This window comes from Gadus morhua, chromosome 13, assembly GCF_902167405.1.
Source record: "Gadus morhua chromosome 13, gadMor3.0, whole genome shotgun sequence".
Classification (NCBI taxonomy): Eukaryota; Metazoa; Chordata; class Actinopteri; order Gadiformes; family Gadidae; genus Gadus; species Gadus morhua.
In genome coordinates this window covers 20,903,764-20,916,914 of record NC_044060.1, presented here as the reverse complement: position 1 = coordinate 20,916,914, position 13,151 = coordinate 20,903,764, and the positions used below count along the sequence as shown (strand labels likewise).

At 47.4% G+C, this 13,151-nt stretch overlaps 1 protein-coding gene across 1 annotated transcript in view; it reads left to right on the top strand.

Annotated features, from left to right (window-relative positions):
• Positions 1 to 12,385, top strand: part of cntn3b (contactin 3b) — a 47,903-nt gene extending 35,518 nt beyond the window's left edge. Inside the window, exons 15-23 of the mRNA XM_030375777.1 lie at positions 358 to 516; positions 1,587 to 1,736; positions 2,620 to 2,690; positions 3,668 to 3,914; positions 5,912 to 6,021; positions 8,522 to 8,708; positions 9,664 to 9,776; positions 10,220 to 10,385; positions 11,052 to 12,385. Coding sequence (XP_030231637.1) covers positions 358 to 516; positions 1,587 to 1,736; positions 2,620 to 2,690; positions 3,668 to 3,914; positions 5,912 to 6,021; positions 8,522 to 8,708; positions 9,664 to 9,776; positions 10,220 to 10,385; positions 11,052 to 11,143 — 1,295 coding nt within the window. The 3' untranslated portion in view covers positions 11,144 to 12,385. The remainder of the gene's footprint in view (positions 1 to 357; positions 517 to 1,586; positions 1,737 to 2,619; positions 2,691 to 3,667; positions 3,915 to 5,911; positions 6,022 to 8,521; positions 8,709 to 9,663; positions 9,777 to 10,219; positions 10,386 to 11,051) is intronic.
• The last annotated feature ends 766 nt before the right edge of the window (positions 12,386 to 13,151 follow it).

Below are 13,151 nucleotides of genomic sequence, written 5' to 3'. Positions count from 1 at the left end.
TCAGGGGCCTGGACACCACGGTAGGGGCCAGCAGGCTGAGGCAGAGGAGAGAGAGAGAGAGAGAGAGAGAGAGAGAGAGAGAGAGAGAGAGAGAGAGAGAGAGAGAGAGAGAGAGAGAGAGAGAGAGAGAGAGAGATGGGAAAAGGGGTGGAGGGAGAAAGAGAGATGGAGAGAGGTAGAAAGATGTAAAGGTTGGCGTGGAGTGGGTGCTAGAGGGAAAAAGAGACAATGAGACATATGGAGAGGAGAAGAAATAGAGGGTTCCGATTAAAATACAGGGTTTTGGGCGGTGAGTGGGGGGGCGGATGAGCCATGATGCAGGCTTTGACTTTGTCCCTGACGCTGTGCTTGAGTCAGGCCCTCCCGGTCCTCCAGACAAGGTGTCTGTGGAGGAGATCACAGACAGCACGGCCCAGCTGTCCTGGAGCCCCGGCAGGGACAACGGCAGCCCCATCACGGGGTACATCCTCCAGGCCCGCACCGCATTCACCGTGGGCTGGCAGGCCGTGGATACAGGTGACCCCCGTCATCTATCATATCTGTCTCTTGGATGAGCAAAATGCCCTTTGTTGAAATGCACTACACAAACATCTCCACTATGATGGAGGTTCTTCTGCACCATCAATTATATAATCAAATCCAAATGAGTATTGATGTTTTCATGATCTAATTATTAGATAGTAGAAAGATTATACTCCCCGGATAAGCGGTTTGAATATGAGGATGAGAATGATTATAGGATTCCAATAAATAAAAGATTTAGTCATTTATTCAGAAAAAACAAAGGTAACTAGTAATTATATTCATGTAACACAGGTGTTTTTTTAACACCATTTATCGTCGCTACTCCAATTTCAATTGTATGCTTCAATTGTTCTCATCCTCACTTTGTAAGTCCTTCGAATCGAAACGTCTGCTAGATTGTAAATGCATACCGTCTGATGAAAATGAGCTTTGGATCCGTAAACAGGAACACACAGACTCAAAATACCTTTGACTCTGCCAGGAGGCTTGGCAGTGAATCATCCAAATGCGGTGTCATTTTGTCTCAATGCATTTTTTGTTGGACTCGTTTTAAATGGTCTCCTCTAATGAGTTGCTCAACTCCCCAGAAGCGAGCTCAAAAGGTGCAGAGTTACGCCTGGCATACTGTATTGTTACAGAGTTATTCTACCAAAGAAAACTAATTTGCACGAGTGCCGATGTATTTTGACAGTGGCTAGACTACACAGTGTTCATTTGAAGCCTTTATAGACCATTTCTCTTAGAACGTTGGTGTCCGGACAGGATGTTTTTGCTCATCTAAGTTCAAAGTCAAAGTTGACTAGTGCAAGTGTTGCAAGTGTTTTAGCCAAGTATCGGGTTACCGATCAGCAACTCCAGCAACACCATGTGTCAAAACAAACATGAAGAGAAAAGGAATTGAAACGCCTGTTAACCCAGTATGGCGCCTGTCTGCTTTCAGACTTTAAATTATGATCTGAAGTCAGATTTGCGAGGCGAACACAACTACAGCCAAAGTAAGCGGACCGGTGTACTGGGTCAGGTCCTGATTTCCTTGCCTGTGTGTCCATTCCACTCGGCAGTGCCGGAGGTGGTCAACGGGAACCTGTTGACGGCCACGGTGGTGGGACTCAACGCCTGGGTGGAGTACCAGTTCAGGGTGGTGGCTCGCAACAGCGTGGGCGTAGGAGAACCCAGCCCCCCGTCCATCAAGACCCGGACAGAGGATGCCAGTATGTCTCTCACTCTCTCTCTCTCTCACGCTATCTCTCTCTCTCTCTATCACTCTCTCACTCTCTCTCACTCTCACTCGCTCTTGCTCTCCCTCTCTCTCTATCACTCTCTTTCTCTCTCTCTCTCTCTCTCTCTCTCTCTCTCTCTCTCTCTCTCTCTCTCTCTCTCTCTCTCTCTCCCTCTCTCTCTTGCTCTCGCCTTCGAGCTCTCTCTCCCTCTCTCTCTCTCTCCCTGCCCCTCCTCTCACGATAAAGCATTAGCGCACTCTGAAACATCAGATATAAATACACACACACATACACACACACACACACAAGTGGGCCAAGAGATACATCAATAAATGGACATCCACAAACACTCAAACACACACTTGTGTATGGACAAAAAAAAGTGGTGTAAACACTCAAAACCAGCAACCCACCACTTAAACATACACACAGCGCACGGCCCACACCAGCACACACCAGACGAGCACTCAAGGACACTAGCAACGGCTGACATTAAAAGCTGCTTGCAGCATTTGCTGATTTGACAGACTGAATGCGATGCGGCATTTACTTAGCCCCGCTGCACAGACGCACGTGCAAACGTGCGCACGAGTGCTCCTGCGGCGCCGGCGCGCCGCTGCCCGTCACAACGCATGAGGCCTTTTGTCAGGGACGTCTCCGAAATTGCGACTTGGCAAGCCAGGTAACGGAGTCCTGTCGTTGTTAGTGTACGCAGATTGTTTTTTTTGCCGATTACAAGGGGAAGGGACTCGACACAGTTCAGGAGCGGTGGGGGGGGGGGGGGGGGGGTACTGTTTCCCTCTTGTCACCAAGGGGCCGTGTTTGTAAATGCTAGTCTAATTGTCCCCCTCTGGGGCTCTCTCTCTCCCCCCAGTGCCCGATGCGGCGCCCACTGATGTCGGAGGGGGAGGCGGCACAAAGTCTGAATTAGTGATCACATGGGAGGTAAGTCATCTGTCCTGTTTCTCCCTGTCTCTCTCACTCGCTCTCTCTCTCGCTCTCTCTCTCTCTCTCTCTTTCTCTCTCTCTCTCTCGCTCTCTCTCTCTCTCTCTCTCTCTCTCTCTCTCTCTCCCCCTCATCTCTCTCTCTCTCTCTCGCTCTCTCTCTCTCTCTCTCTCTCTCTCTCTCTCTGTCTCTCTCTGTCTCTCTCTCTCTCTCTCTCTCTCTCTCTCTCTCTCTCTCTCTCTCTCTCTCTCTCTCTCTGTCTCTCTCTCTCTCTGTCTCTCTCTCTCTAGTAATCGTTTTGCATAATTGTGCAGAATTGAATGGAGGGCTTTTATGACCACTCCACAACCCAACGAACCGCCCCCCCTCCCCATATTAGATCAAAGCTCTCCTGCCCTCACCCTCTCATGATTTGCGGGCTAGTTCTCTGTTTCAATGGGAATAGTATTGTGAGGGGAGACGGCGGAAAAACACCTGCAACCCTTCAACCACAATGACGCTGTCAACATGCGGCAACGCAGTAGGATAAGTGACAGGGCCATTCTGGTTTCCGAGGGAACAGGGCCGTCCCGTCTCATCATCGCACAGATTTTAGCCCCAACCCCTCAGCCGTGTTGAGCTGACTGATGTGTGTGGTTAGATGGGGGGGGGAGTACTAAATACTGCAATTAGTTACACTGCTCTAAGTGAAGAAGCAGCCACCGACTGGCAGCGGATTGGTTTGAGTGACTCAAACCAACGAGGCTTGAGTCCTCAGTCCCCCCCCCCACTTGTGTGTGTGTGTGTGTGTGTGTGGGGGGGGGGGGGGGGTCAAAGGGCCACACCTGCCCTATGCCACGCTTAGGTTTCAGTGCATTAATTACCCTACGGTATCGGTTGGTGTGAGGAGGCGAGCGGCAGGAGAGCGAGGCGGGGGCGCCTGTGTCTTGGACCGTATGCGTTTTAATATCACTATAGTTGTGTGTTTCGCTCCCAGCCCGTCCCCGAGGAGCTGCAGAACGGAGAGGGCTTCGGCTACATCGTGGCCTTCCGGCCCGCGGGGGCCGCCGGCACGCCATGGACGCGGGCCGCCGTGTCGACGCCGGGCGCGTCGCGCCACGCCTTCCGCAACGACTCCCTCCTCATGCCCCCGTTCGCCCCGTTCGACGTCAAGGTGGCGGCCTTCAACGACAAGGGCCCCGGGCCCTTCAGCTCCGTGGCCACCGTGTTCTCGGCAGAGGAAGGTAGGACTGAGATGTCACCCGACTCGCCTGACCTCCTTCCCTTCCCTCCTCTCCTTCTCCTCCCTCCTGCTCCCTCTTCCTCCTCCTCCTCCTCCTCCTCCTCCTCCAGCTTCCTCCTGGTCTCTCCTCCTCCACAAGCATGACCTTGAATATTAATATTATGAGTCACTCATAACACTGTGGTGTGGGGTGGTGGAGTAGGATTATTCTCTCTCTCTCTCTCTCTCTCTCTCTCTCTCTCTCTCTCTCTCTCTCTCTCTCTCTCTCTCTCTCTCCTTCTCTCTCTCTCCTTCTCTCTCTCTCTCTCTCTCTCTCTCTCTCTCTCTCTCTCTCTCTCTCTCTCTCTCTCTCTCTCTCTCTCTCCTCTCTCTCTCCCCCCCCCCCCCCATCTCCAGCTTGAAATGTCATCTTGATATTAGTTATTGCGGTGGTAGATTACAGGAAATCCTAGCAGACACTTACCACACGGAGCTGTCAGGGAGGTATCCCGTTAATTGAATTTGCCGGGCAGATAGTCTTCCCTTATGTCAGTCACAGATTCCATTAAAGGAGAGTGTGGGGAAATAGCGTTTTAGGGAAACTATGGATCTATTCTGTGCCTTCTACTCACTGCTGTGTGAACGTGTATAAACGTGTGTAAATGTGGGTGTGCGTGTATGTGTACATGTGTGCATACATGGTTTTGTGTGTATATGTTTGTGTATTATAGAAGCAAATTACTGTCATTATGATTTGAACTTCAAAAGACATTACATTTGTGTATCATTAATAACATTTATAACATCTTAATTCTTAACATTGAAATATGTACTTTGAAAACAAGGTAATCTGAATTTATTCATTTTCAATCGACTTATTTGAAAGTCAAACATGGAATTTTAAGTTGTACCATTTCAACAACAGGATTCGTTTTTTCCATATTTACTAATTGAGATACAAAAATTAAAGACACAGATATTTTTGAGGTGATATTCATTACTCTTATTCAAGTGTTCAAAATACGGACCAAAAACTTCAAGCCATAATAATTCAAGAAGAAGCAGGGCATTCTCAGGAAGGGCCTAAACGACTGAATGTAATCAAAACGACTGCCGGCCTATTAAAGCGCATTCTGTCATGTGATCAAAAAAAACTGCTCGAGAATTAAATCCAACGATGGCCAACAGGGAGAACGATGGGCTCCGCTAAGACCTCCGGTTTGTGCCCGGAATGTGAATTCAAACTCAATAAGCATAGGGGTTTTCAGGGGTTCAAAACCAGAGAACACAATATAATGACAGCAGTCAGTTTATTTACATGCAATCTCGAATGCTTAGGCCTGTCCTTGGAATGCCCGGCTGATGCTGTTTGATTTTTTTATGGCTTGAATTTAGAATATGAGTACTGAATACCGTAGTAAGAATATTTGCAACTTGAATTTTGCTGCAACTTAACATTGAAAATGTTATGTGTTATGGAATGGTACAACTTGAAATGTCGTATTCAAGAGTGAAATTCAAATGGGAATAAAGTCAGATAACCTTGATTTCAAAGTAAAGTATAATATATTTATAAATTATGAATTCAATGGTGATAACATTTCCATGTACAAAAATTCTATCGCTTTCTAAATTCAAAACAGTATAGCCCGTGATTTGCTTCCATCGTTTATACTTGTGTATCTGTGTGTTCCCATGTGTGTGTGTCTGCCTTTGCCTTTGTGTGTGTGTGTGTGTGTGTGTGTGTGTGTGTGTGTGTGTGTGTGTGTGTGTGTGTGTGTGTGTGTGTGTGTGTGGGTGTGTGTGTGTGTGTGTGTGTGTGTGTGTGTGTGTGTGTGTGTGTGTGTGTGTGTGTGTGTGTGTGTGTGTGTGTGTGTCTGTGTGTGGGGGCTTGTGTGTATGTGTGTGTGGGTGCTTCTGTGTGCGTGTGCATGTGTGTGTGCCTCTGTCTATGATTGTGTGTGAGTGAGTGAGTGTGTGGTTTTCACCAGTGTCACTTTGTTTCACTTTGTTCTCCAGTGCCCAGTGTGTCTCCTAAGAGGTTGAGAGCCCGCAGTGTGTCTGCAGCTCAGATTGAAGTGTTCTGGGAACCTCTGCCTGCCGTTCCTGAACGGGTGCTGGGATATGAGGTACGTTGGGAATCGCTGCATGGATAACATATTCAAAATGTTGAATCTTTCTCTGTATCCCTGCTGTTCTGCTCTGCTGATGTCTCAACATCATACGTGCAATCACTATATTTTCTCATCAGAATTCCATTTACGTTCAGCCATTTAGCAGACGCTTTCATCCTAAGCGACTGAGATTGAGGCTGAGGACACTCAAAGCGTGCAATCTAAATTAAGAGTTCCCTCCGAAAATGCTGTGCAAACGAGTTTAACAACTCCAAGGACACCTGAGTCTTCATAGGAATCAGGAAAACATGGCTGCTATACATTTGTTTAATTAGTGGGTCAGGTGAACGACTATATGATGATATCCAGTGTGCGAACTATACCGCGGCTTTCGGGGGCCTCCCTTATATGGGGGGGGGGGGGGACTTACTCAAAACACACATCCATTATTACAAGCCATTATTACAAGGCCCCTATGCCTACTTGCCTTATGTCAGCACATATAAGCACATATCACAGCTAGCATCTGCCGAAGAACTTGCCTCTTGCTGCTCCTCAGACTCATTCGTCTTTGATTTCTTTATAACTCTGAAATTGAGCGGGTCCAGCGGGTCCAGCGCAAATGGTTCAGAGCGGGTCTTTTTTTTCTTCGATGTCTGATTTAAAGTGACGTTTAAGACATAGCGCCCCCACGTTTCAATGTTGAAGACAAGAATTGCATGCAGGCCGGCATCTTTAGCCGGAAGTAGTGATGAATCACCCTCATGCGCAAATCATACATTAAAAATAGCCTAATTTTACACATGATCCATGATTATGACAATACCAAAAAAAAAGGTAATTCATGGGAAAAAAAAGCATTTTGCCAATAATTTAGAGACCGCCCCAAAATTTCACAAATCATGTTTTCAGGGGAGCTCATGTCTCATTAAGGCTGGCTCCCCCGTAGTTAGCATCCTGATGATATCAACTTCACACCTTTCAAACAGTCTCACAATTCAGACTTAGTCCAACTTCCAGATCTGAGACGCCTTCAATTTAACAAACTAAACGCAGCGTGACTACAAAAGACCGCGCACAAGGCGTTGTTGTCTGAGTAATAACACTCCAACCTGTGCCTGGCCACTTGTGGTGCGCCGGCAGCATCCCTGAAGGAAGAGGGGAGCTGGATCCATCACCGCTGTTAAGCATGCAAAGCAGAGCCCTGCTTCCCCCTCTCTCCTGGTGCTCTTTCACTATCTGTCACCTCTGGCCCTTGACACAAAGGGCCGCTCGGACCGGTTGCCATAGTGCTGGACACATTGTCCTGATAGAATGTGGCCTCATTTCTCTGAATCAAGCTCCCCTCGACCCACTGAATCTCAATCAGAGGCTCTCAATGTACGTCCGCGCCACACCCGGACTGTAAAACAGACTCGTTGGGCCAGGGGGAAAGGGGGAATCAGAGATATCTCTTCTTCGGTCGAGTGTGGATGTGTTTACAGCTCAGCTTCAAGATATTGTAAGCAACCGAGATTGCAAAATGGATTGCGTTACTGTAAACTGAATCATTACGCACTCAGTTCTCCGTTTAATTGATGGCAAATTGGAAAATGCTTTATTGGCCACATTCATTGAGTGTGTTATAGAATAACGCAGAGAGAGTCCCCAGGGCTGACTTTACGTTTCATTTAATTTATTTATTCAGTTGACTCGTGCTTTTTTCACTTAATGTCCGGGAACATGAATATTAAATTTGACCCAGAGCTAGCATTAGATCACTTTATTTGCCTCATCAAATATCCCCACACCTGAAATTTTAATTTGACTGCCGGACCCCCGAAGACCCCCAAAGGAAAGCAATTAGAGCATTTAATTTGGTGGAACAGATCCTGATAATGTTACGTGCCATGCTGACATGGAATCATTTAGTATGGCTACCTTATGAAGCCAAAGAAATATCGCAGCAGGATTCTGTTGCGCATTGCTACAAACTCGATAATTGTTGATACTGAATCTGTGGTTGTCATTGCCCAACCAATGATAATGTTCCAACCAACACCAAGCACTTATGAGGATGTGCATGAGCAAGTTGAGGCCATGTGGTGAACAAAAATGTATTATTCATCTCCTCTCCCCCACCAACCACCAGTTCCACTGCCATCTTCTGTAATACAAACAGCATTTCAAACTGAGCGATGCATTTTAATAGCCCCGATAAAGACCGCTGTCACTCAAGGGCTAGTGATCCAACACTGGTGGACCACTGGAATGTAACCGGCGTGTGTGTGTGTGTGTGTGTGTGTGTGTGTGTGTGTGTGTGTGTGTGTGTGTGTGTGTGTGTGTGGGGGGGGGGGGGGCGTGTGTGTATGTGTGTATGGGTGCTTCTGTCTGCGTGTGCATGTCTGTGTCTCTGTCTGTGATTGTGTGTGTGTGTGTGTGTGTGTGTGTGTGTGTGTGTGTGTGTGTGTGTGTGTGTGTGTGTGTGTGTGTGTGTGATTGTGTGTGTGCGTACGTGTGCCTACGTGTGCATCAGGTGGTGTACTGGGAAGACGACACCAAACCCGACACGGTTGGGAAGGTCAGGATTTCCGGTAACTACACGCTGGTCAACGTGACGGGGCTCACCGGCCACACACCGTACTACCTGGCCGTCGCCGCCTTCAACACTGCCGGCTCCGGCCCGCAGTCGGTCGCCATCAACATCACCACCAAGAAGCCGCGTGAGTCCGTGGGCACGGAGGATTCCGGGCTGGTTACACAAACGGATTCTGCAAAATGTCCAGAGAATCAGCTCTGAACTTTGTCCTGAGTTGCTCTTTCGCCCTAACCCTTACCCTAACCACAACAGGAGATTGCACAGTGTTGCATTTTTCTCCCATAATGGTAATACTCGTGGTTTGGCTCGGTTGAGGCAATGGTTGACTCCTAGGTAGAGGGAGCAGGACTTGTGTCAGAAAGTATTTTATTTACAGCACATTAAAGATGGCGGACGAGACTCAGACTTTATACAAGGGAGCTGGCAGGGTAAAATCAGTTTATTGTCCGGGCGAACGGATTCGAACATTTACTTTCACATACAGCTCCTCCAGGTAATGTCTAGGTCAGTTCAGGGTTGAAGTGCATGTTGGGAAAGGGTTGTCAGAAAGAGCCTTCAAGAACAGAACGTTGTTTAGGAAACCCGGATCATACCCCCATGAGGGTGTATGGTTGACTGCTGCTCTGGACAATAACAAATAAGAAGAAGTTTCCCATCCTGAATAATCTAGTCTGAACCGAGTGTTCCAATGTCAAAATGGAAACAAGTTTTTAGTATTTTTTGGTGCTATCAGAAAAACAATTTAAACCTGCTCCAACCCACCAGCAGAAAATGTAAATATGGTATCACACTTGATGCAGCGTCTGGTGGTCTAGTGTTAAAATCCTCCAATATTCTGAAAAATATGATACAGCAATATGAATCACTGTAGAAACTAAAATGACATAATAACTAGTGGACTGCTCACCATAGCCATAAATATTAGATTCCAATAAAAAAGTTTTAGAGTCAAAAAGTTGGGATGACCTGCACCTGAAAATATCTCCCATCGTCTCCCCCTCTGTAATGTAGCTGTCTCTGTGATGTTCCTGTCTGTGTAATGTTTCTGTCTGTGGGCATTGTCTCCGTCTGTCTTGTAGCTCCGGGTCAGCCACCAGTCAATGTGGAATGGAGCATGACCGGATCTCTGCTCACGCTGCACTGGGACCCTGTGGTCGCTACGGAAACAGAATCCCCCGTCACTGGATATATGGTACAACCCGAGATGGAGATTGCATCGATACTGACAAGACTCCCATCTTGCTTTGGAAGAATAATGAAACAGGTTCAACAACGTCTGGCGGTTAGGGAGTTTGATTCCCAGCCAGCAGACAGGTTCTTAGTTCATATCTCAAATTGCCTGTGGGCAGCGTTGAGCAAGAACCCCTACATGATCCTTAATAACGTGTAGAAAGAAAGGAACCCTGGGAGTCGCTGGATTAAAGCGTCTGCTAAATCAAGAGACGCCTCGCGGTGAAGCTGCTAAATGATGCAAATAGTGAATTCAAAGGCCGTGCAAATGATGCTTGTTTGTTTGACGTGTGTGTGTGTGTGTGTGTGTGTGTGTGTGTGTGTGTGTGTGTGTGTGTGTGTGTGTGTGTGTGTGTGTGTGTGTGTGTGTGTGTGTGTGTGTGTGTGTGTGTGCGTCTTTCCCAGGTGCTGCTGAAGAGACAGGGCTACAGCGACATCGACATGGTCCGGACCGACAAGAACAACCTGGAGCTCAACCTGCCGGCCAGCGACAACTACCTGGTCCAGATCAAGGCTTTGACCCAGGGGGGAGAAGGGGTGGGCAGCGAACCCATCCATGTGCATAAATCAAGTGAGATTCCCGTCTTGCTTCCATCTCGACCCCACCCAAGCCGCGGTCTGATCTGAACCCTTTCATAATAATGATACTCCTGGGACCAAACAATATGCAATGCTTCACTCCTTTCATATCCAGTGTAATAGGCTGGAAATAGCGCAGTTGCTGTCATTCATCTCTGCCATCTCTGGCTTATTATTCCTCGCTGATTGATCATGATTCCACCTTCTGTAGCAGCCCTGAGATGTTTTTGATGTTACTTTTAAGTCAGAGATCGTCACATTGATCAACTTCAAAAGCACTGTCTACATCTCACTGTAGCTGTGGAAAACCAAAAACATAATGATACAGGGATGAAACTCACTCGTTATCTCTTGGAATCTTTACATTCAATAATATAATGCAAGCCATTTAGTGGACGCCTTCATCCCAAAGCGTCTTCCAATGCCATGAGTGCACACTTTGTTAGCCGGTTTGGAACCAGTGGGAATAGAAGCCCTTAACAAAGGAGGTGTTGACACCACTCCCTACCAGTGGAGCTTCACTTGCCCTCTCTATATGCAATGTCTTTCTCTTTGAGATGCAATTGTTCCACTAGTCATGGAAAGTGTGCAATCGTGTTCAGTTCTGGGAAGAGCTCTTGAATGTCTGCCTGTTGTGTTGTTTTGCGTCCTTTCCCAGGCATGGGTGCGAGAGGCTCGGGAGCTCCTGGCCTGCTCCCGCTGTACTCCTCGGCCGTCCTTATCAGCACCCTGCTTAGCACCTCCTGGTGAGAGCCAATCACAGAGCTTGGACATCCCCCGGAGCCTCCTCTCCCTCCCCCATCCCTCCCTTCCTCCCCCCATCCCTCTTCCTCCTATCTTCCTCCTTCCTTCCCTCCAATGAAGCTCAACTGCCCCCTGTCACCCACCACTGGCTTCAGCAGCAGGTGCAGCCTCCCGCGGCACCATTTCGGAGTTGACGGATGGATGGACGCAGGGAAAACTGGACTGAACTGGAATGGAGTTGAATGGAGTTAACCGGACTTGACTGGAGTTGACAGGAGTGGAGCGGAGTGGGAGTTGTCTGGAGTAGAGCTGGAGATGGAGTTGACATGAACAGGATGGAATTAAGAAGGGCGCCCTTTAACTTTTGTTTACATTTTTTTGCAAATAAGACTTTGGTAAGAAATGGCGATTCGTGTGCATGGTTTTTGTGTTTGTTTTTGAGTCACCATTTTGTTTTCATTATGTTTTTGGGCCCGCAAATATAATTTCCCTTCAAAGTTATTATGTTGAAATGAGCGATGTTTGATGAGAATCTTTGACCATATACTAATGCCTTAAATCAATTGTGTACATACATACCAAAGTAGGTGATACAGAATCTTGTTTTAGGTCATCATTTGTATTCTAGAGTTCCGGGAGATCTTTTTTCCGCACTATATGTTTAGACCGATTTGTATTTTTTTCTTACAGCTGAAGTGCTCTAGGAAGTCATTCAAACAGTAAAGTGAACAAAATAAGCCCCGGCTGGCCACTATAAGATATGAGCAGATCGTCTTTCCTAGAGGTCGGAAGCCAATTCCGATTCAGATCGTGGCTAAATACCATTACCTAAATATCCGTTATCTCATCCCCTTTATTCCGCCGTTCAATTTAAATATTAACACCTTTCTGTTCCCCCCCTCCCCTCAAGTGCTGCTAGAGGAAAAAAAATCAATTTCTTTTTTTTTTTCAAGCTGGCTTTGTCTAAGGGACCACGCAGGGCGTCCAGAGCAAATTGATCAACTGTGCCTCTCACTTCTATCCTGTGTATTTAAACAGTGTTTGTCCTCTACGGGCCCCCAGGCTACAGACCCTCTCCCACCTGCTCACTACTGATGGGTCCTGGCGTACCGCTCCTTATCCCCACTGCCTCTAAATAATAAATACCCATCAGCCTCCTGCATCCAGAAGCCTGGATGGAGGTAGAGAGAGAGAGAGAGGGAGAGAGGGAGAGAGAGAGAGAGGAGAGAGAGAGAGAGAGAGAGAGAGAGAGAGAGAGAGAGAGAGAGAGAGAGAGAGAGAGAGAGAGAGAGAGAGAGAGAGAGAGAGAGAGAGAGAGAGAGAAAGAGAGAGAGAAAGAGGGGCCTGGAGGAGGCAACGTGGTGCAGCTCATGTCAGACATAGTCCCATATGTATTGTCAACCCCTCTCTCCTGATTTGGGCCAGACTAGTGGACTAGATACATATATCTCATTGCAACACATGTAACACACACACACAAACACACACACACGCAAACACACAAACACGCACACACACACAGACGCACTTCAGTTGACCAGTTGGCCCAGTGCATAATGGATATAACAGATTACTAGTGCCTTTTACTAGAAGCTTTTGGGGGGGTTGTTAGAGTGTTTTTTCTTTTCTTCCCAGGTGGTTTTGAAGGGAGAGGTGCATGTTTCGTACGTGTTGTCGGTGGTTGTCACTTAGAAAGGAAGGCAGCGAGGGGTATGATCCTGGAGGCAGACCTTACAGTCTAATAATGCGGCGCGGTGCTCGCTGATTAAATTTCCATCGGGACACGTTTACCCAAGCAGCTCACACAAGAAGGGTTGTGTGAAGGCTTTTTCGAGAAAAATCAAAGCGCCTGAAATTAAGGTGGGATTCCCGACTCCTCGGTTGGAGGAGATGCTTGGCGCTCCGGAGGCATCATTCATGGCACGTCTTATTTAAGGCGTCTGAATAAGTAATGACCTCCAAGCTGCCAGAATAGTTGGAAATGCTTTAAAGGGATGTTCATTTGATGCTACCT